Raw genomic sequence first — 23192 nt, forward strand, 5'->3', positions numbered from 1 at the left:
CCAACTAATATAATCTAAAATATATGCATACCATAATGTGTAAAAAATTAAAAATTAAGACCACCATACAAAAATATAAATGATATAACTATACAGGGAGAGGAATCTGGGTGGGAGAGTCTTAGTCCATCCACAATCGTCAATTCTCTCCTCTCTTAAAAAGTACTGCAAATTATGACAGATTCCAGTATAGTTGTAACCAATAGCAACCATATAGGTTTTGGTTAGTAACCCATAGCAACCATTTAAATGTGTCCGGCTATAGCAGTAGTTCGCAATCGAACATCTTAGCAAATAATGTTCATATACTTGCTATTTGCAGACAATTGTCAACGTATATGCTTGTGTACAGTCACTGTTAATATGCATGCATATTTTTGGGATACTTTGTATCTCACCGCTCCCGGGCACTGATGCGCTGGACTTCACGGGAATGCTACGATCTCCTCCAGTTGCGCTATGGAATCCCACAGTGTGTTAACACTAAGTGGCTCTCGTGGCATGAGACAGCATCACCGGAGACTCGGCCGTCTCCCACGGTGGTAATGCTGGATGACAGTGGGTTCCGGGTGGTGGTATTGCAGCGGTTCTGCAGGTGAGTATGTTGGTAAGCCGGTGGCATCCTCGTGGCAATGAGGCGCGGATGTCTCCTTTACCAGGTGTCGGGTGATTGACAGTTATGTTTTCCGGTATCGGACTGCTAGTTGCTGAGCAGGGCAAATAAACTGGTGGTCTCAATAGTTATTAAGGGGACGCTGGACGCATTTCAGGACTGTCCCAGTCCTTTCTTCAGCAGCTAAGAATATGGATTCCACTGTCATCCAGCATTACCACCGTGGGAGACGGCCGAGTCTCCGGTGATGCTGTCTCTTGCCATGAGAGCCACTTAGTGTTAACACACTGTGGGATTCCATAGCGCAACTGGAGGAGATCGCAGCATCCCCGTGAAGTCCAGCGCATCAGTGCCCGGGAGCGGTGAGATACAAAGTATCCCAAAAATATGCATGCATATTAACAGTGACTGTACACAAGCATATACGTTGACCATTGTCTGCAAATAGCAAGTATATGAACATTATTTGCTAAGGTGTTCGATTGCGAACTACTGCTATAGCCGGACACATTTAAATGGTTGCTATGGGTTACTAACTAAAACCTATATGGTTGCTATTGGTTACAACTATACTGGAATCTGTCATAATTTGCAGTACTTTTTAAGAGAGGAGAGAATTGACGATTGTGGATGGACTAAGACTCTCCCACCCAGATTCCTCTCCCTGTATAGTTATATAATTTATATTTTTGTATGGTGGTCTTAATTTTTTACACATTATGGTTTGCATATATTTTAGATTATATTAGTTGGTGCTGCGCCTACACAAGGGCCCTGTGAAACGCAGACGCCACTATTTGCATTTATTTTATTATCTCATATTTTATATTATATTGTCACACTGCATAATATTAAATACATTAAATTACTATCTGTCCAGTTGTCTCAAACCCTGAGCCCTAATATATATTTTTCTATAATTTACAAATCTGTTTAAATTTCTGGAGCCAGTTGATTAAAAAAGAAAAAAAAAAAAGTTTTCCACGGGAGTACCCCTTTAAACACTGTTATACAGACTATGTCCTTTCTCCAGTGTTGCCACATAAAAACATATAATAAAATATTTACAAAGGTGTGAGTGATAGACTCATATATGAGAGATACTTTAGTGATCATATAAAGTAATTTATTATTATATAGTTATTTACACTAAAATCCTGAAAAACACACCACTAATAAGAGACATCGGCAGGTGAGTAAGGATGTTGAAATCAAACTTCCAAATGTCATTTCCAGTTTTTCTCTATAGAAGAATGTAAAAAAAACTAAGTCCTGGTGATGAAGCATGGTGAATGGAAGCCAAAACGCCAAACCTGAGAGACAACATGTCATAAAAGGATCATTATACTAGACCTGTTCATTACAGTTTATTGGTGGTTGATCGGCAATAGATGTTGTGCTAGGCTCTAGGGAAAACCCAGCTGTCTTTTTAAATTTTAGAGAAGAATACTGGAATATGCATTATCATACAATCTAACAGTCCACAAGTCTCCAAACAGTAGGGTAGTCACCAATCTCAGATATGTATATTGCAAATCTAACATGTTTCCCTACAAGATTAAAATGGGATCAGATGTCTTATTGCGGGGGTGGGGTGGGGGTGGGGGGGCAGGGGTTTGGGCGGGGGTTCTGCCGATGGGACCCCTCACGATCTCCGTGGACATCTCTGTGCCGGGTGCTGCCCCAGTTTTGGAAACGCTGGGTTTCCCAGACGGAGACGTGATGTCACGCCACACCACCTCATGATGTCACACCATGTCCCCTCCCATAGACATAAATGGAAGGGGCGTGGCGTCACAAAGGGGCAGGGTGTGATGTCACTATCTCGCAAACCAAGCGTTTCCGAGACTGGAGCAGCACCCATCACAGAATGCCAGCGGCGGGACCCCCACGATTAGACATCTTATCTCCTATATTTTGGATAGGGGATAAGATGTTTAAAGGGGCACTTCACTGGAATTTTTTTTTTTTAAATCACCTATTACCAGAAAGTTAAAACAGATTTGTAAATTACTTCTACTTAACCCCTTAAGGACATAGGGCGTACGGGTATGCCCTGATGTCCTGGTAGTTAAGGACACAGGGCGTACCTGTATGCGCGTGGGAATTACGGTCCCTGCAAGGTGGGGACCGGACCGGGATGCCTGCTGAAATCAGCGGCAGGCAAGTGGAGGAAGTGGCGTTGTCAAAGGCAGCAGTGAAGATCGCTGTAAAGTGATCTTCACTGCTGCTTCTAGGAGTTTCAAAACTACAACTCCCAGCATGCCCAGATAGCCTTTGGCTGTCTCGGCATGCTGGGAGTTGTAGTTTTGCAACATCTGGAAGGGCACTGTTTGGAGACCACTATAAAGTGGTGTCCAAATTGTAGCGCTCCAGATGTTGAAAAACTACAATTCAAAGCATGCCGAGACTGTCCAGGAATGCTGAGAGTTGTAGCTCGGCAACATCTGGCCCTTCAGATGTTGCCGAACTACAACTCCCAGCATGCCTGGGCAGTGTTCCAAAACCCGTGTGCCTCCAGCTGTTGCATAACTATAACTCACAGCATGCACTGACAGACCATGCATGCTGGGAGTTGTAGTTTTGCAACAGCTGGAGTCACACGGGTTGGGAAACACTGAGTTAGGAAACAGACAGTGGTGCGGAGACACTGCGGTAGTCTGTTACCTAATTCAGTGTTTCCCAACCAGTGTGCGTCTAGCTGTTGCATAACTACAACTCCTAGCTTGCATGGTCTGTCAGTGCATGCTGGGAGTTGTAGTTTTGCAACAGCTGGAGGTTTGTGCCCCCCGCCCCCCTACATGTGAATGTACAGGGTACATTCACACGGGCGGGGGTTTACAGCAAGTTTCCCGCTTCAAATTTGAGATGCAGCAAACTTTCCGCTGAAGCTCAAACTCCCAGCGGGAAACTCACTACATATACACTACACCCTTACACTGTCGCATCCGGGTACACCCCTCAAGTGTGCATGCCACTCTCACTTTGGAGCCCTGTCGTATTTCAAGGCAACAGTTTAGGGCCACAAATGGGGTATCTCCGTACTCGGGAGAAATTGCGTTACACATTTTGGGGGTCCTTTTCTCCTTTCACCCCTTATGAAAAGGTAAAGTTGGGGTCTACACAAGCATGTTAGTGTAAAAAAAAGAAAACATTTTTTATACACTAACATGCTGGTGTTGCCCCATACTTTTGATTTTCATTAGAGGTAAAAGGAATAAAAGACCCCCAACATTTTTTAACACAATTTCTCCCACGTACGGAAATACCCCATATGTGGATTTAAAGTGCTCTGCGGGCGCACAACAGGGCTCAGGAGTGAGAGCGCCATGTACATTTGAGGCCTAAACTGGTGATTTGCGCAGGGGTGGCTGCTGGTGACCCCATTTCGGAAACTAAACCCCTCATGGAATGTAACAAGGGGTGCAGTGAGCATTTACACCACACAGGTGTCTGACAGATTGTCCGACAAAATGAAAAATGTACCAGTGGGGTGTAAATGCTCACTGCACCCCTTGTTACTTTCCATAAGGGGTGTAGTTTCCAAAATGGGGTCACATGTGGGGGGGTTCACTGTTCTGGCACCATGGGGGCTTTGTAAATGCACATGGCCCCAGACTTCTATTCCAACCAAATACTCTCTCCAAAATTGCATTGTTGCTCCTTCCCTTCTGAGCCCTCTAGTGCACCCACAGAGCACTTTGCATCCACAAATGATGTATTTCCTTACTCGAGAGTAATGGGGTTACAAATTTTGGGGGACATTTTCACCTATTATCCTTTGTAAAAATGAAAATTCGTCAATCACCTGTGGGGTGTTAAGGCTCACTGTAACCCTTGTTGCGTTCCTTGAGGGGTGTAGTTTTCCAAATAGTATGCCATGTGGGGTGTTTTTTTTACTGTTCTGGCATCATGAGGGCTTCCTAAATGTGACATGCCCCCCCAAAAACCATTTCAGCAAAATTTGCTTTCCAAAAGCCCAATGTCGCTGCTTCCCTTCTGAGCCCTCTACTGCGCCCTCCGAACACTTGACATACACATATGAGGTATTTCCTTACTCGAGAGAAATGTGGTTTCAAATTTTGGGGGACATTTTCACCTATTACCCCTTGTAAAAATGAAAAATTTGGGGTAACATCAGCATTTTAGTGAAAAAAATCAAATTTTGGGGGACATTTTCAATTTTTACCCCTTTGTAAAAATAAAAAAAATATGGTTCTACAAGAACATGTTAGTGTAAAAAATTTAGATTTTCAATTTTCGCCTTCACTTTGCTGCTATTCATGTGAAACAAAGGGTTAACAAACTTTCTGAATGTCATTTTGAATACTTTGAGGGGTGCAGTTTTCATAATGGGGTCCATTATGGATTGTTTCTAACATAAAGACCCTCCAATCCACTTCAAAACTGAACTGGTCCCTGAAAAATTCAGATTTTGAAATTTACGTGAAAAATTGGAAAATTGCTGCTATACTTTGAAGCCCCCTTGTCTTCAAAAAGTAAAAACATGTCAACTTTATGATAACAACTTAACATAAAGTAGACATATTGTATATGTGAATCAATAGATAATTTATTTGGTATGCCCACTTTCCTTACAAGCAGAGAGCTTCAAAGTTATAAAAATGCTAAATTTTCAAATTTTCCATGACATTTTTACATTTTTCACCAAGAAATGAAAGTATTGACAAAAATTTACCACTATGTTAAACTAGAACATGTCATGAAAAAACTAGCTTGGAATCAAATTCATAAGTAAAAGCATCCCAGAGTTATTAATGCTTAATTAAAAGTGGTCAGATGTGAAAAAAAATGCTCCCGTCCTTAAGGTGAAAATGGGCTTGGTCGTTAAGGGGTTAAAAATCTTAACCCTTCCAGTACTTATCAGCTGCTGTATGCTCCACAGGAAATTCTTTTCTTTTTTAGTTTCCTTTCTGTCTGACCACAGTGCTCTCTGCTGACACCTCTGTCCATTTTAGGAACTGTCCAGAGTAGGAGCAAATCACCATAGCAAACCTCTCCTGCTCTGGACAGTTCCTAAAATAGAAAGAGGTGTCAGTAGAGAGCACTGTCGTCAAACAGAATTATTATTTTTTTTTAAATAAAAGAACTTCCTCTGGAGCATACAGCAGCTGATAAGTACTGGAAGGATTAAAAATTTTAAATCGAAGTAATTTACAAATCTCACTCATAGGTATGCATACGGCACTGAGGACCTGGGAGGATCTCTACAGTTTACTGGGGAACGCTGCTGAGAGTACTATGGTGCTCTGGCTTATGGATGAGTGTTCATGGTAATCCAACATAGAAGATAATAGAAATAAAGCCGGCACTCACCGTTCTTCTCTAGAGGGCCGGAGGAAGTGCAATCCACAGCACGAAACGGAGCTTTTGTCGCCTATGTAATCCCCCCACGTCTGTTCCCTACCCCTGAATTTATGTGAAGCACAATAAAGCAAGAATTTTGAGAAGAACGGTGAGTGCCGGCTTTATTTCTATTATCTTCTATGTTTAATTTACAAATCTGTTTAACTTTCTGGTACCAGGTGATTTAAAAAAAAAAAAAGTTTTCCAGGGGAGTACCCCTTTAAAGGTGGAATACCCCTTTAACAGCAAATATCCGAGGCTTGAAACTAAGATTTCAGCTGCGGATGTGCAGATTGAATTGCTGCAGGTCTTCCCAAGGATTTGCCACATTTTTATGAGGCTAATCTGAGGGTTTTTCCATGCAGAATCTGCAGGAATAGATATCATGTTACTTATTCTTGCAGATATTTCTTCGTGTTGGAATTTTCCATAAAATGCTATTGGGAGTCCATCAGTGTGAAATCGCAATGTGTTAACAGTTACTACTGCTGAAAGGACCACTACCCACTTACACAGTAAAATGTCTTCCATGTTTTCATTTTACATGACTTTGACAATGTCCTAAAAAATACCAACATTACCACAGATTTTTACACAATTCCTATTAGTTTCTGTTGGTTCAAGCAGCAATGGGCTACATATAAGGTAAACAATATAAAGTACAAAAAAACTGACGTTATCTGGTAACCGGAGATCCTTTGCTTAAAGGGGTGGAGAACATTATTTTTTTAATCAACTGGTGCCAAAAAGTTAAACAGATTGGTAAATTACTTCTACTAAAAAATCTTTATCCTTCCAGTACTTTTTAGCAGCTGTATGCTACAGAGGAAATTCTTTTCTTTTTGAATTTCTTTTTTGTCTTTTTGTCTTGTCCACAGTGCTCTCTGCTGACAACTCTGTCCGTGTCAGAAACTGTCCAGAGCAGGAGAGGTTTGCTATGAGGATTTTCTCCTGCTCTGGACAGTTCCTGATAAGGGCATCAGGTATCAGCAGAGAGCACTGTGGACAAGACAAAAAAGAAATTCCAAACGCAAAGAATTTCCTCTGTAGCATACAGCTGCTAATAAGTACTGGAAGGATAAAGATTTTTTTAATAGAAGTCATTTACAAATCTGTTTAACTTTCTGGCACCAGTTCATTTCGTTTTCCACCGGAGTACCCCTTTAACAAAGTAACATGCAAAGAACGCACAGAAGGCATGAAGGTCCTTGCATTACAGTCTCAGACCTTTTTTCAGGGTCATTAGGAAGCCTACTAATAATACTATATAAATCCGTACACATAATAAACATATGACATGATATTTGCCGTCACGTTCTAAATAGATTTCCTCCTGACTCTGAAATGATTTGTGTAGCGCTGGTTCTGTGGTGAGAAAATGCTGTCGGGAGAAGAGAAGCCAGTGTTGTCTCGAGTGCTCAGTGAAATTTCGTCTATTTTGTAGGAGATTGAGTTGTAGTATACGGGGTTGGTGTGGCAGGTCAGTGCCTCATTATGTGATATTGCAGGACTGTCACAAAACGGGGATCGGTAGCACATACACGTGCAAAAAGATCCTGCTCTTGAGGTGGCATTCGAAGACCTGCGTCTTCCCCTATCGGGATCGTCCTGCATGAGAGGTATGAGGTTAATCTGGCTTGTCCGATCTCCTATGGGAAGGTAAATAGAACTCCGACTGCGGGCATCCATTTTGGACTGTAGAGAGAAGCTATTCTGCGCCCTCCGCAGAGAAGCCCTCTCTTCTGCATCTCGCCTTTCATCTTCAGAGTTCATGGTCAAGAAGCGGAGGACCACTAAGTTGAGAAATGCTCCAATTACCGTCAGTCCCACCAGGATATACATAAAGCTGAAAGCAACATATGGCGGTTTCTTCTGCAAAGCTTCATTTTTTTGAAGGGCAACAAAGTCTCCAAACCCTATGGTTGTAAGTGTAATAAAACAATAATAATAAGAGTGAAAGAAGGTCCAACCTTCGAAATACGAGAAAGCAGCTGCGCCAATGCCCAGAGTACCAATGCAAGATAAGAAACCAACTAACACCATATTCTCCATGGACACCTCCGTCTTTCTCATGCGGAAACATTTTTTCAACTTTTTTAATAAAAACCTGACAAATGTGTTCATGCGTTCTCCCAGGCTTTGAAACATGACCAGGGTGAGAGGAATTCCAAGGACGGCATAGAACATACAGAATACTTTCCCAGCATCAGTTCCTGGAGCGGCATGACCATAACCTGCAGGAAGAAAGACAAGGGTTAACTAGGGTTTCTAACAACACAGGTCATGAGTCTGTATCTATTTGGAGATTATTGTGGCAACAGTGTAGGTTATGTTGCCATGCATGGCTTCTTGGTAATAAGCTGCAATACCAAACACAACCTATGGACAGGAGTGGCACTGTTCTAATAACCTTTTAGGCATTGTGCAAATAATCTAAGTATTTGAATCATATTTCCTTTTCACAACACAAATAGAGAAACATAGCCGCATCCAACATTTGTATTTTGATCTACTTGCTTCTCAGCATAATAAAAAAAAAAATAACAGGTTGTTAGTATACATTTTGATCAAAAAATACAAGCCTACTAGCCACATCAAGGCAACCTAGTCAGAGTGGGTCCCTAACCTGACACTGGCATAGCGCCGGGCGGTGACCACTGCCTTCGAGACACCATGACCACAGGGGGAGCGACCCAGTGGCCAGGCAACCCCACTGCTGCCCGACCAAGCCCCTGGCTCTGGGACGCAACACCCCACAGACAAAGCATCACAGAAACAATGACCGCCACAGAGAACCACACCAGTATGAAACCTAACATGTGCCCTCTGGCAGGGACCACTTGGTAGGTATTCACATTGGTGTGATTGCACTGCGGCGGTCATTGTTTCTGTGATGCTTCTGTGGGGTGATGTGGCCCGGAGCCAGAGGCTTGGTCGGGTAGCAGTGGGGCTGAATGGCCACTGGGTCGCTCCCTGTGTGGGCATGGTGTGGCGGTGGCCGACACCCGGCGCTATGCCAATGTTGGGTTAGAGACCCACTCTAAATAGGTGGCCTTGACGTGGCGAGTGGGCTTGTACTTTTTGATCAAAATGTATACTAACAATCTGTCAGTTTTTGCTTAAAGGGGTACTCCCGTGGAAAACTTTTTTTTTTTTTTAAATCATCTGGTGCAAAAATGTTAAACAGATTTGTAAATCACCTCTATTAAAAAATCTTAATCCTTCCAGAGCTTTTTAGGGGCTGTATACTCAAGAGAAATTTAAAAAAGAAATGAATTTCCTGTGATGTCATGACCACAATGCTCTCTTCTGACCTCTGCTGTCCATTTTCGGAACTGTCCAGAACAGGAGAAAATCCCCATAGCAAACATATGCTGCTCTGGACAGTTCCTAAAATGGACAGCAGAGGTCAGCAGAGAGCACTGTGGTCATGACATCAGAGGAAATGCATTTCCTTTTTGGATTTCTCTTAAGTATACAGCCCCTAAAAAGTACTGGAAGGATTAAGATTTTTTAATAGCAGTGATTTACAAATCTGTATAAAGGAAAAAATGTGTGCAGCTCACAAATCTGAAATCCGAGGATATAGTTGGTTATATGCCGAAACCCCAACGGCCGGGAATAAATAGTATATGAAAAGAAAATATATAACCAATCCTTCTAGGATTTTACCCCGAAGGGTACACAATGAATTCAAAAATAATATAGAGAAATTTCAATTGATATAAATTTTATTAAACATATATAAAACAGTTGATGAAATTGTATAAAATTATTCTAATCCTGGCACAGATATAGTATAGGTGAATATTCCACTGGGCCCTAGTGGTATTGATCACCTAAAGTGGGAAGACTTTGTTCTAACAATCATAGATAATAGAAAAATTTATAAAAAAATGTATTAATAAAAAATTATAAAAATATACCGGTCTGAAAAAGGTATTATGTCCTTCTCTGGTGAAGCTGATATAATATCTTAGCGATGAATAGATGGACAAGTAGTGTATCCACTGTGCAGTTGATTTTTTCAGTCTATTGGCTAATACAGGCTTGGTCTGGTCTGTATTGGATACTGCTGTTACAATGTATCTCACCCGCTCCTGGCGCTCGATGTTGTCTCCGTCCACCATACGCCGGCTGCACTGGCACAGGGCTGTCACTTGTGCAGAGTTTTACTTGTGCAGGGGTACGTTTGGCACAACGTCCCCAGTGGCCTCCGTGTTGCTCCTGTGATGGTATTGCAGGGCGGGCGCAGCGCTGGCATCCCTCGTGGTGGATGATGATGGAGAGTGGTAATTTCTCAGGGCGGGTGGAAGATGGATCTTTCCCAGCAGATTCAGGTTAGTGGAAAATCGCGGTGTGAGTCCAGATCGGACTGCAGTTGCGGTGATTGTTGCTTCCAATAAATAGCAAGTCTCTATGCCAGGTTCACACCATCGATATATAGCAAGGTGCGGCAATTGACCTAGACGCGTTTCAGGGTTCTTTTGCTAAATTGCATGACCCTTTCTTCAGTAGGAGAAATAAAGAATTTCTTTATTTCTCCTACTGAAGAAAGGGTCATGCAATTTAGCAAAAGAACCCTGAAACGCGTCTAGGTCAATTGCCGCACCTTGCTATATATATATTTAAGTTTTCCACGGGAGTACCCCTTTAACTGGTCTTCACTGCGAATGCGCCACTTCCTGACATGCGCATTGAAGACCGGTTAGGAGTGGCGGAAAGAGGGAGATCCGGAGGGAGGGGGGATGAATATTCATAAGCGGGCGGCGCTGACGTCACAGGCTCCTGAAAACACCGCCCGTGCCAGTTACAGCCACATTTGCATACAAAGAAAAACTAAGATTGCGGGCGAACGGCCAGACGGATCTGGGCAAGGTAGGGATCATATGAATCAGTGTCCCCCGCTGTACCTATTGTTAGTGCGGGAGTGAACATGTGACAGTTTTCCTTTTAATAACGAAACTGACAGCCGGTTCACCACACTAAACCCAATACACAAGGTTATAGTGCAGGTGAACTGGGCAGGCAACACAGCCTACAACACTACAAGGTGATTAATACTCTTTTCCAGGATAACAGTAGTAACAAAACAACTACTGAACAAGTTTGGGTAAAACTATTTTCTATCACTATTTATAGATCAAATACTTTTTGGGTTAGGAATCCATTCACGGAAATAGCAGTTTGCGAGCACATAAAATTACTCTATGAGAAACTAATCTCACACCTACCTACTAGAGCTCCATAAATAGCTGTAACATGAATTCCTGCATTAGGTGTCATCAGAGTCTGGGGCGGAAAGGGAAGCGCGTGGCATCAATGTGTAGAGCTCGCTGTTCACACATTAGATTGTGGCATCCTTGCCAGCAGGACGGTGGAGCTATTTCGGGGTATTTAGTGTATTTTTGGACATCTGTGATTCTGTATGTTACCTGATGGATTATACAATTTTTTTTGTTTTGCATGTAGTAAATCAGGTAACTACCTTGAAGACACTTAATATGGGACGTTGTATTAGTGTTAACCCCTTAAGGACCGGAAGTTTTTCCGTTTTTGCATTTTCGTTTTTTGCTCCTTGCCTTTAAAAAATCATAACTTTCAAATTTACACCTAAAAATCCATATGATGGCTTATTTTTTGTGCCACCAATTCTACTTTGTAATGACGTCAGTCATTTTGCCCAAAAATCTATGGTGAAGCGGGTAAAAAAATCATTGTGCGACAAAATTGAAAAAAAAAACGCTGTTTTGTAACTTTTGGGGGCTTCCGTTTCTACGTAGTACATTTTTCGGTAAAAATGACACCTGATATGTATTCTGTAGGTCCATACGATTAAAATGATACCCTACTTATATAGGTTTGATTTTGTTGGACTTCTGGAAAAAATCATAACTACATGCAGGAAAATTAATACGTTTAAAATTGTCATCTTCTGACCCCTATAACTTTTTTATTTTTCCGTGTATGGGGCGGTATGAGGGCTAATTTTTTGCGCCGTGATCTGAAGTTTTTAACGGTACCATTGCATTGATAGGACTTATTGATCACTTTTTATTCATTTTTAAATGATATAAAAAGTGACCAAAAATGCACTATTTTGGACTCTGGATTTTTTTTGCGCGCACGCCATTGACCGAGCGGTTTAATTAATGATATATTTTTATAATTCGGACATTTCCGCACGCGGTGATACCACATATGTTTATTTTTATTTTTATTTACACTGTTTTTTTTTTTTATTGGAAAAGGGGGGTGATTCAAACTTTTAATAGGGGAGGAGTTAAATGATATTTATTCACTTTTTTTTTCACTTTTTTTTTTGCAGTGTTATAGGTCCCATAGGGACCTATAACACTGCACACACTGATCTTCTATGTTGATCACTGGTTTCTCATAAGAAACCAGTGATCAACGATTCTGCCGCATGACTGCTCAGGCCTGGATCTCAGGCACTGAGCAGTCATTCGGCGATCGGACAGCGAGGAGGCAGGAAGGGGCCCTCCCGCTGTCCTGTCAGCTGTTCGGGATGCCGCGATTAGCCGCGGCTATCCCGAACAGCCCGACTGAGCTAGCCGGGAACTTTCACTTTCACTTTTAGCCGCGCGGCTCAGCTCTGAGCGCGCGGCTAAAGGGTTAATAGCGCGAGGCGCCGCGATCGGCGCTGCGCGCTATTAGAGGCGGGTCCCGGCTTCACTATGACGCCGGGCCCGCCATGATATGACGCGGGGTTACTGTGTAACCCCGCGTTATATCAGAAGAGCAGGACCAAGGATGTACCGGTACGTCCTTGGTCCTTAAGGGGTTAAAAGAGATTGTCTTATGAAGAGCAGCTCTTGCTCTGGCCCATTTAGGTATTTAACAGTCAAACAAGGAGCTTTATTGTGGATTCAGAATGTTTGCAATATCACAGCACATAAATAGTTACAGAAAGCATAATAGGTGTGCCCTCACGGGCATTAAAGAACAATAACATAACAATCAAGTCTGTACCAACATGACATAATTGCATACAGGGGCGGATCCAGAGTGGAGTCTCGGGAGGGGCACTATTAGAGTATTTTGTGTTGGCGGACAGAAAACAAGATGTTGCTTACGGAACTTACAATATTATTAAATGTATCATACAGTCCTAACCTTGTTTAAGACTCTTAGGCCGTGTTCACTTGTCAGAATAATTATCAAATATACCAATTGCCACAGAATGGGAAAGTCCTAAAGAAGTTTTTACCATTTAAAACTACAGCTCCCAGTATGACCTAAGCAGTGGTGAGGGGATGCTGGGAGTTGTTGTTTCACCCATCATTACTGCAGAACTTACAAGTGACTACAGCTCTGATGGGACACACACAGGAGGATACAGAATGATATCAGTGACTACAGGTGACGTCTTCTCTATAGTCTTCCCTTATCTAATTCAGTTGTACATACCACCGGGACTTTTTCCAGCTAAATGTTCTCTCTGCAGAACTTGACACCCAGACGTCTCCTCACTATGTCAGCGGATTCTGATCCTCTATATGAAAACAATAATTATTATAATACTGCCAAACACTGTATTCTTCGAATATAATACTGGCACATACCTTCTGAATATAATTCTGACACGCTGTACCTCCTGAATATACAACACACTGTACCCTCTGAATATAATACCACCACACACCGTACCCTCTGAATATAATACTACCACACACTGCGCCATCTAAATATAATACTACCACACACTGTGCCCTCTGAATATAACACTACCACACACTGTGCCCTCTAAATTTAATACTAGCAAACACTGCACTCTCTGAATATAATACTACCACACACTGCACTCTCTGAATATAATACTACCACACTGTGCCCTCTAAATTTAATACTACCACACACTGCACTCTCTCAATAGAATACTACCACACACTGTACCCTCTGTATATAATACTACCACACACTGCACTCTCTGAATATAATACTACCATACACTGCACTCTCTGAATATAATACTACCACACACTGTGCCCTCTAAATTTAATACTACCACACACTGCACTCTCTGAATAGAATACTACCACACACTGTACCCTCTGTATATAATACTACCAAACACTGCACTCTCTGAATATACTACCACACACTGCACTCTCTGAATATAATACTACCACACACTGTGCCCTCTAAATTGAATACTACCACACACTGCACTCTCTGTATATAATACTACCACACACTGTACCCTCTGTATATAATACTACCACACACTGCACTCTCTGAATATAATACTACCACACACTGTGCCCTCTGAATATAACACTACCACACACTGTGCCCTCTAAATTTAATACTAGCAAACACTGCACTCTCTGAATATAATACTACCACACACTGAACTCTCTGAATATAATACTACCACACTGTGCCCTCTAAATTTAATACTACCACACACTGCACTCTCTCAATAGAATACTACCACACACTGTACCCTCTGTATATAATACTACCACACACTGCACTCTCTGAATATAATACTACCATACACTGCACTCTCTGAATATAATGCTACCACACACTGTGCCCTCTAAATTTAATACTACCACACACTGCACTCTCTGAATAGAATACTACCACACACTGTACCCTCTGTATATAATACTACCAAACACTGCACTCTCTGAATATACTACCACACACTGCACTCTCTGAATATAATACTACCACACACTGTGCCCTCTAAATTTAATACTACCACACACTGCACTCTCTGTATATAATACTACCACACACTGTACCCTCTGTATATAATACTACCACACACTGCACTCTCTGAATATAATACTACCACACACTGTGCCCTCTGAATATAACACTACCACACACTGTGCCCTCTAAATTTAATACTAGCAAACACTGCACTCTCTGAATATAATACTACCACACACTGCACTCTCTGAATATAATACTACCACACTGTGCCCTCTAAATTTAATACTACCACACACTGCACTCTCTCAATAGAATACTACCACACACTGTACCCTCTGTATATAATACTACCACACACTGCACTCTCTGAATATAATACTACCACACACTGCACTCTCTGAATATAATACTACCACACACTGTGCCCTCTAACTTTAATACTACCACACACTGCACTCTCTGAATAGAATACTACCACACACTGTACCTTCTGTATATAATACTACCAAACACTGCACTCTCTGAATATAATACTACCACACACTGCACTCTCTGAATATAATACTACCACACACTGTGCCCTCTAAATTTTACTACCACACACTGCACTCTCTGAATATAATACTACCACACACTGTACCCTCTGTATATAATACTACCACACACTGCACTCTCTGAATATAACTTGCTGTGCAGTGCACCCTCTGAATAAAATACCCAAATGTATTGTGGCCCATAAAAAAACGTACCACCTCAGAAATTCCTCATAATCTACAATATACTTCTGAAATGCAGAACACTCTGTGCCTTCACATATAGCAATAATGCCCCATCTTGTGCCCCTACATGTAATAATTATGACCCGTCCTGTTCCTCCCACATAATAATGCCCTGTGCCCCTAACATATATTGCCCCCTGTGCTGTGCCCTTCACATATAATTCCCCGTTCTTTGCCCCTCACATATAATGCCCCCATCATGCGTCCCTCACATATAATGCCCCCTGTGCTGTGCCCCTCACATATAATGCCCCCCGTGCTGTGCCCCTCACATATAATGTCCCCTGTGCTGTTCCCCTCACATATAATGCTCCTGTCATATGCCCCACACATATAATGCCCCCTGTGCTGTGCCCTTCACATATAATGCCCCCGTTCTTTGCCCCTCACATATAATGCCCCCATCATGCACCCCTCACATATAATGCCCCGTGCTGTGCCCTTCACATATAATGTCCCCGTTCTTTGCCCCTCACATATAATGCCCCCATCATGCGCCCCTCACATATAATGCCCCCTGTCCTGTCCAGTCAGGGGGCATTATATGTGAGGGGCACAGCACAGGGGGCATTATATGTTTGGGGCACATGACAGGAGCATTATATGTGAGGGGCACAGGACAGGGGGCATTATATGTGAGGGGCGCATGATGGCGCATTATATATGAGGGGCACAGGATGGGGTCATTATATATGAGGGGCGCATGATGGGGGCATTATTTGTGAGGAGCACAGGGGGCATTATATGTGTGGGGCACAGCACAGGGGGCATTATATGTGATGGGCACAGAACAAGGGGCATTATATGTGTGGGGCACAGCACGGGCATTATATGTGAGGGGAACAGCACTGGGGGCATTATATGTGTGTGGCACAGCACAGGGGGCATTATATGTGTGTGGCACAGCACAGGGGGCATTATATGTGTGGGGCACAGCACAGGGGGCATTATATGTGTGGGGCACAGCACAGGGGGCATTATATGTGTGGGGCACAGCACAGGGGGCATTATGTGTGGGGCACAGCACAGGGGGCATTATATGTGTGGGGCACAGCACAGGGGGCATTATATGTGTGGGGCACAGCACAGGGGGCATTATATGTGTGGGGCACAGCACAGGGGGCATTATGTGTGGGGCACAGCACAGGGGGCATTATATCATATAATGACCCCTGTGCTGTGCCCCACACATATAATACCCCCTGTGCTGTGTCCCACACATATAATACCCCCTGTGCTGTGCCCCCCCACACATATAATTTATATGTGTGGGCACAGCACAGGGGGCATTATATGTGTGGGGCACAGCACAGGGGGCATTATATGTGTGGGGCACAGCACAGGGGGAATTATGTGTGGGGCACAGCACAGGGGGCATTATATCATATAATGCCCCCGGTGCTGTGCCCCACACATAAAATACCCCCTATGCTGTGCCCCACACATATAATGCCCCCTGTGCTGTGCCCCACACATATAATTTATATGTGTGGGCATAGCACAGGGGGCATTATATGTGAGGGGCACAGCACAGGGGGCCCCCCTGTCATGTGCTCTTAACATATAGTGCCCCCAGTGCTTTGCCCTGCAGCACCTCACATTAAGAATTCCCCTTTCTCCCCCCCCCCTAAGTTTTTAAATCCCCCTCCCCCTCCGATACAGTGCCCTTAACAGTGGCACGTATTCGGTCCCCCAAATCCCCTGGGCCCTGAGCATACTCTAAGTACTTACAGTATGCCGGCCGCGGGGACGGGATTTCCGGGCGTCGGCGCGATGATGTGACATCATCGCGCCGGCCTGCAGAGAGGATCGCGTCCCCGCAGCTCACACGCTGTGTACTAACAGCGTGTGACAGCCAGGGTTAGTGAATGGTGGAGCGGAAGCTTACAGCTTTGGCTCCACCATTCTAGGGGGCGGGGGGCAGCAATCTCGGGGGGGGGGGGGGGGGGCAATTGCCCCGTTGCCCCCCCCCTGGATCCGCCACTGATTGGATATTAAGTTTGCCTTTGCAATATTAACAATAAAAGATATACAAAGGGCTCTAGAGCCCTGTCGCATCATTGGTCGGGGCCAAACCACATTAAATTAAATAAGACAAAACACGACAGGGCACAACAGGACGACACTCCTCCAAACTAATACAAAGTAAAACAGTGCGACATTGGGGGACAGTAAGAGGACGAAATCCACGGCTCCCACACTACCTCAAACCTCTCCACAGTATCCTCCCTAATGGCAGATAACTTTTCATTCAACATAATAACATTAACTTTTTGAAGATCCGGAGATAATGACAGAGTGGGTTGCTTCCATTGCGAAGCAATGTAGATACGTGTGGCTAAAAGAATGTGTTGCGCCAATTTAAATACTTTAAAAGGCATTCTACTAGGTCTATGGCTGAGTAAGCAAAACATAGGTGTGTGAGGGACATAACATGGTAAGATATGCGTCATCATCTCCAGAACCTCCTTCCACAGAGTCTCAACAACTGGACACCCCCACCAAGTATGGTACATAGTACCCCTTGCTCCACACTGACAAAAGCAATATGGTGATACAGAAGGGTAGATAGCATGTAGTTTCACTGGTACCATATAAGTTCTATGTAACACTTTAATGGACGTTTCTGACAAGGAAACTTGTAGGCTACCCTTGCTAACAGATTTGCAACAAGCATGCCATTGCGGTAAAGACAATTCAGAGTGGAGATCCATTTCCCAATCCAACATAAACTTAAGCTTTCTATCTACCGGTTTAGGAGTATTAAGATGAGCATACAATCTAGATAGTATGCCCGGCATACTGGGTGTGTATAGGCAGTAGGCTTCGAACGAGGTCGTGTGTACCTCCTGATGCCTCGATAGAAGGGAAGAGTAAAAGGAGAGGATCTGAGCGGCCCGAAACCGTTCACCCTGAGGCACTGAGTGTCTAGAGACCAAGAGATCCATTGAAATCAAGTGTTTCCTAATTAGAAAATCTGTGAGGCGTGTCAATTTGTTATCAATCCACCACCGGAACGCAGCAGGCTGTAATCCGGGGGTGAACAAAGGATTAGCCATAAACGAAAGGAGAGGGGAGGTGGGAGACTGCAGAGACAGCCTGAAACGGACCGATCTCCACAAGGAAAGCGCTTGTAGAGCAATCCATGATGAGGAGGGTAGCAAAGAAGATATAGGGTCAGGCGACCAAAGTAGAGAAGAGTAACAGTAAGGGGGAAAAAGAGAAGATTCCAAAGAAACCCAGCGTGGTGCACCCTGAGAAACTTGTACTAATGCTAGCTGAACCAGTCGAGCAGCATAATAATACCTAATAAAATGTGGAACAGACATGCCCCCTGTCCTCTTATGGTAATGCATAAGCGAGCGGCCAATCCTAGGACATCTACCTGACCATAGATATGAAAAGACATCAGTCTGGCGCGCACGAAGATCATGCAACGGGACTGGTATGGGCAGGGTGCGAAATAGATACAGTAGGCGTGGTAGCACTACCATTTTCACAACATTAATTCTTCCAACCCAGGATAAGTATGGCATATTCCACTTGCGCAAATCAGATCTAATGTTTTTATATAAAGGAGGGTAATTGGCCTGATACAGCAATTACAATGATTTAGTGAGCTTAATTCCCAAATACGGAAGCCCTGCACTAGCATCCCTAAATCCAAAGTTTAGCGTAATCAGATGTTGAGTGGGTACGGGCACATTACAGTAAAGCACTTCTGACTTAGCAATATTTACCCTAAGGCCCGACCTCTCACTAAAATCAGTCAATAGTTTAAATTGATTAGGCAAAGAAACCATGGGTTTTGTTAGGGTTAATAATAGATCGTCTGCAAACAAGTTCGTTTTGTACACCGACGATCCCACCATCAGACCACTAATATCATGATTGAGACGGATTAGGGCAGCCAATGGCTCCATTACTAACGCAAAAAGAGCAGGTGATAAAGGACAGCCTTTTGACGGGTACCTCTTTTGACGGTGATAGGTTTAGGAGTGGAGGTAGGTAATTTCAGGTAGGCTGTGGGTGAAGAATAGAGAAGGCGCAGAATATGGACAAACGGACCAGATAGGCCAAATCTCGACAGCACTGCAAAGAGGTAAGGCCAGGTGACACTGTCAAACGCCTTCTCTATATCTAAAGCTAAGGTGTGGAAGTAGTATTCGAATAATGAATGAGGTCTAAAATGGTACGCACATTATCAGGTGCCTGTCTGCCAGGGACAAAGCCCACCTGATCGGGATGCACCAACGCTGGAAGAAAACGGTTAAGTCTGGAAGCAAGAATATAAGTGAGCAATTTGGAATCTATATTCAGAAGAGAGATTGGGCGATAGTTAGCAGGAAGAGAAGGGTCTTTATGAGGTTTAGGTAGAACAGTGATAAGAGCATCAAGAAAATCAGGAGATAGGGAAGTAGCGGAAAACAAAGGGTTAAAAAAAGACAGGGAGACGAGGAACTAAAAAAAGAAGAAAATTTCTTATAGTACGGGGCCGAAAGCCCGTCTGGGCCAGGTGACTTACCAGACTTCAAACGGTCAATCGCTATTTGTACCTCCTCCTCCGAAATCAGGCCATTCAGATCCTCCCTATCCTCCGAAGAGAGGGAAGGTAATGGAATAGAGGAGAGGAAGTCATCAGCATTCGAGTTGCTAGAAGGGGAGTATAAAGAGGTATTGAAGCAAAAAAAAAGCAGTGTAAATCTTATCAGGGTGTGAGGAGCGTAGACCAGGCCGCAGCTGGATGCAATGTACTCTATTAAAAGAAGTCGTTTTTTAAAGCATGGAGGCCAGTAGTTTATCGGGTTTGTTAGCATATCTATAATAAGTGGCTCCAGTCCATCTAAGTGCCTTCTCAACTCGTGTGGAGAGAAGTGCATCCAACTGCGTCCTAGTATCCATTAGGGATTTATATAAATACAAGGAAGGGGATTGTTGATGAGCGTGTGTTAGTCTAGCCAACTTAAATTCCAGTGCCTTCTGCACTGCAGTCCTGTCCTTTTTAATCCCAGAGGATAGAGAAATCAATCTACCTCTGATGAACGCCTTATGGGCCAGCCAGATCCACTGGGGGTCAGAGTCAGGGGCCGTATTAGAGGCAAAGTGGGAAGCTAGGTCCCCTTTCATTTGCGTTTTAACTCGGGGCATAGTCAGCAGGGATTCATTTAAGCGCCATTTAAAAGGGGACGTGGTACGTTGACCAAAATCAAACGCTGCTAAAACTAAGTCATGGTCCGACCAAGGCACCGGTACATGTTGTGTATAAAGGAGGTGCTGCAGTGTCGGTGCATTGGTCAACACCCAATCGATCCTGGTATAATAGTGATGTGCAGGTGAGTAATATGAGTAGCCCCTGGAGTTCCCGTTGTGCTCCCTCCATACATCAACTAAACCATAATCTACAAACAGGGAGTGTAATAAACATTGCTGAGACCCCGTTCTACGAAACATTGCTGTGTTTGAGCGATCAAGCTTGCTATTAAGTACAAAGTTGAAGTCCCCTGACCAGAGCAAAGAATCGTAGGAGAGATGTCTCAGTTTATCGCATAACATAGCAAAAAAGGCAATAGGGTTGTCAGTGGGAGCGTAGGTGTTCACAATACACAACCTCCTATCTAAGTAATCCTCCAACAAAAATAAAAAACGGCCCTCCGGGTCTACAATAGTGTCGGTAACAGTGAAAGAGAAAGCATTATTCAGTAGTATAAGAACACCTCGGCACTTAGAAGTATAAGAAGACATATAGCTCCTCCTAAAGGATTTATGGAAAAAAGAAGGGTAGCTGTCTACAGTAAAATGGGTCTCCTGAACACACAGTATATCCGGCTTGTGACGGCCATAATCCCTAAATGCCTTTGCCCTCTTGCCAGGAGAGTTAAACCCTCTTACATTATGACAGATAAACCGACACATCCTGAGGGATAAAACAGCGAAATTAGTGCAGGCAAAAGGGGGAAGGCATGTCCAGGAGCATAGTGGCAGAAAAAGTGGAGGAGTGTCGCCTGGATAGCAGTCAGACATAATCTATGGCAAACGGCAAGAATTTCAACTGGACACACAGGCATGTAAAAGAACAAAGAACAAAAAAACTGTAACAAAACAAACAAGACCAGGACAGATAGGAAAGACACATGTCACTGCGCACCGTCGTACTTCCATAGACATACGGAGTGTGGTGGGAACACACTTATCCGCTCCGCGTCCAGACTCCATCGCAGGAGGCTAACGGATCCCAGGAGGAAAGGAAGAAGAGGAAAAAGAAGAAAAGTAAAAAAGAGAGTAGACCGAAAAGGGTAAAAGTGAGTGAGAAGAAGAAAGCAGGAAGAAAATAAGTTGAAAGAGAGAAAACAAAGGAGAGGCACGGAAAACAGAAAGAGCAGAAAAAGGAGACAAAGCAAGAGAGCCGGGGGTAGAGAAGGGAAAAGGGAATAATAGGGAAAAGACGGCCTCTAGAGTAGAATCGCCCAAGAATGAGAAATAAGAAAAGACGTATTCTCAAGAGAAACAAGAGAAGTAAGATGGGAAAGGAAAGGAATAGGAGGAGAGATAAGGAACAGGGAGAAAGGAAAAAGGGGATAGCGAGTAGAATGAAAGGAACGGAAAGGGACAAGACTAAGAAGAGGGAGGAAATAGAGCTAGACGAAAGAGCCAGGGAAGAGATAGAGAGAACAGAAAAAAGGAGAAAAAGACATTTGAGTAAGGAGAAGAGAAAAGGGGAAACAAGTGCACAAGAAGACAATTAGGGGTGGCTAAAAAAAGGGGGGGGGGAGGAGATGCTGCCAGTAACGCCACCAAGATAATATCATTGGGGGAGAAGAAAAGAAACACACACAAGAACAGCAAAAAGAATAGGCGAGAAGAGATAAAACATGAGAAGAAAGCCTGTGACAAAAAGAAATGCCCCATTTTAGTCAGCAGAGCAAGGTCACAGTCCAGGCCCAATTGTGAATAAGAGAATAGAAAAATATCTAGAGCAAAAAAAAATAAAAATGCGAGCGTCCCAATAACAGGTAGCAGGGATCCAGAAAAAAGAAGCAAAACAACACAAGTCCCGGCTATGATCATTCAGAGTGGCAGAGCGTCCTCTCCAGCGACATCGGTCCGGCAGCGACCCCTCGGTGCTGGAGTACAGGTATGTGTAGGCCTAGGAGCTCGCTGCGGTAAAGGAGTAGATGGACCAAGAGGTATATTTTCTTTTTGCAGGGCAGCTTTAGCGTCCGGTAGGTTGCGGACTGTATAAGAGCGGCCATTAATCCGGAATGTTAAAGAAAAGGGGAATCCCCACCTGTATTTCAATTGCGCTTGCTGCCATGCTAAGGTCACAGGGCGGAACTCCCTTCTATGGGCCAAGGTGGAAGGGGCCAGGTCCGAATACAAGTGGACCGATGCAGGTACTGGCTGCAGCAAGCAAGGTGTCATGTACCTCCGGGTAGTGTAGTTTCAAGATAATGTCCCTCGGTAAATCCGGGTTACGTGGTGCCGTCAGTGCGTGGTGTATACGGTCAAACCGCAGCAGTTCAGGTTCCAGTTGTGGGGCCAATTCAGAAAATAGTGTGGTCACCACTTTAGTGAAATCCGTTTCGGACTCTGTAGGCCTCTGATCCGCAAATTCCCTCTGCGGGATCTGTTCTCTAGATCCTCTAACTTAAGCTCCAAGGTATGAAGCTGGTCAGCGTGAGCATCGAGGACCCGTCTATCCTCTTCCGCAGCATCCGCTAGCTCGTCAATCTTGGCCTCTGTAT

The 23192-nt window shown here is 43.7% G+C and overlaps 1 protein-coding gene across 4 annotated transcripts in view; it reads right to left on the reverse strand.

Annotated features, from left to right (window-relative positions):
• Positions 1-7063: 7063 nt before the first annotated feature.
• The window catches only part of LOC130296714 (potassium channel subfamily K member 9-like), an 89409-nt gene continuing 73280 nt past the window's right edge, over positions 7064-23192 (reverse strand). For all 4 annotated transcript variants that reach the window (XM_056548557.1, XM_056548560.1, XM_056548556.1 and 1 more), the window contains exon 3: positions 7064-8214. In XM_056548557.1, coding sequence (XP_056404532.1) covers positions 7298-8214 — 917 coding nt within the window. In that variant the 3' untranslated portion in view covers positions 7064-7297. The remainder of the gene's footprint in view (positions 8215-23192) is intronic.

The sequence above is a fragment of the Hyla sarda genome, chromosome 12 (assembly GCF_029499605.1).
Source record: "Hyla sarda isolate aHylSar1 chromosome 12, aHylSar1.hap1, whole genome shotgun sequence".
Lineage (NCBI taxonomy): Eukaryota > Metazoa > Chordata > Amphibia > Anura > Hylidae > Hyla > Hyla sarda.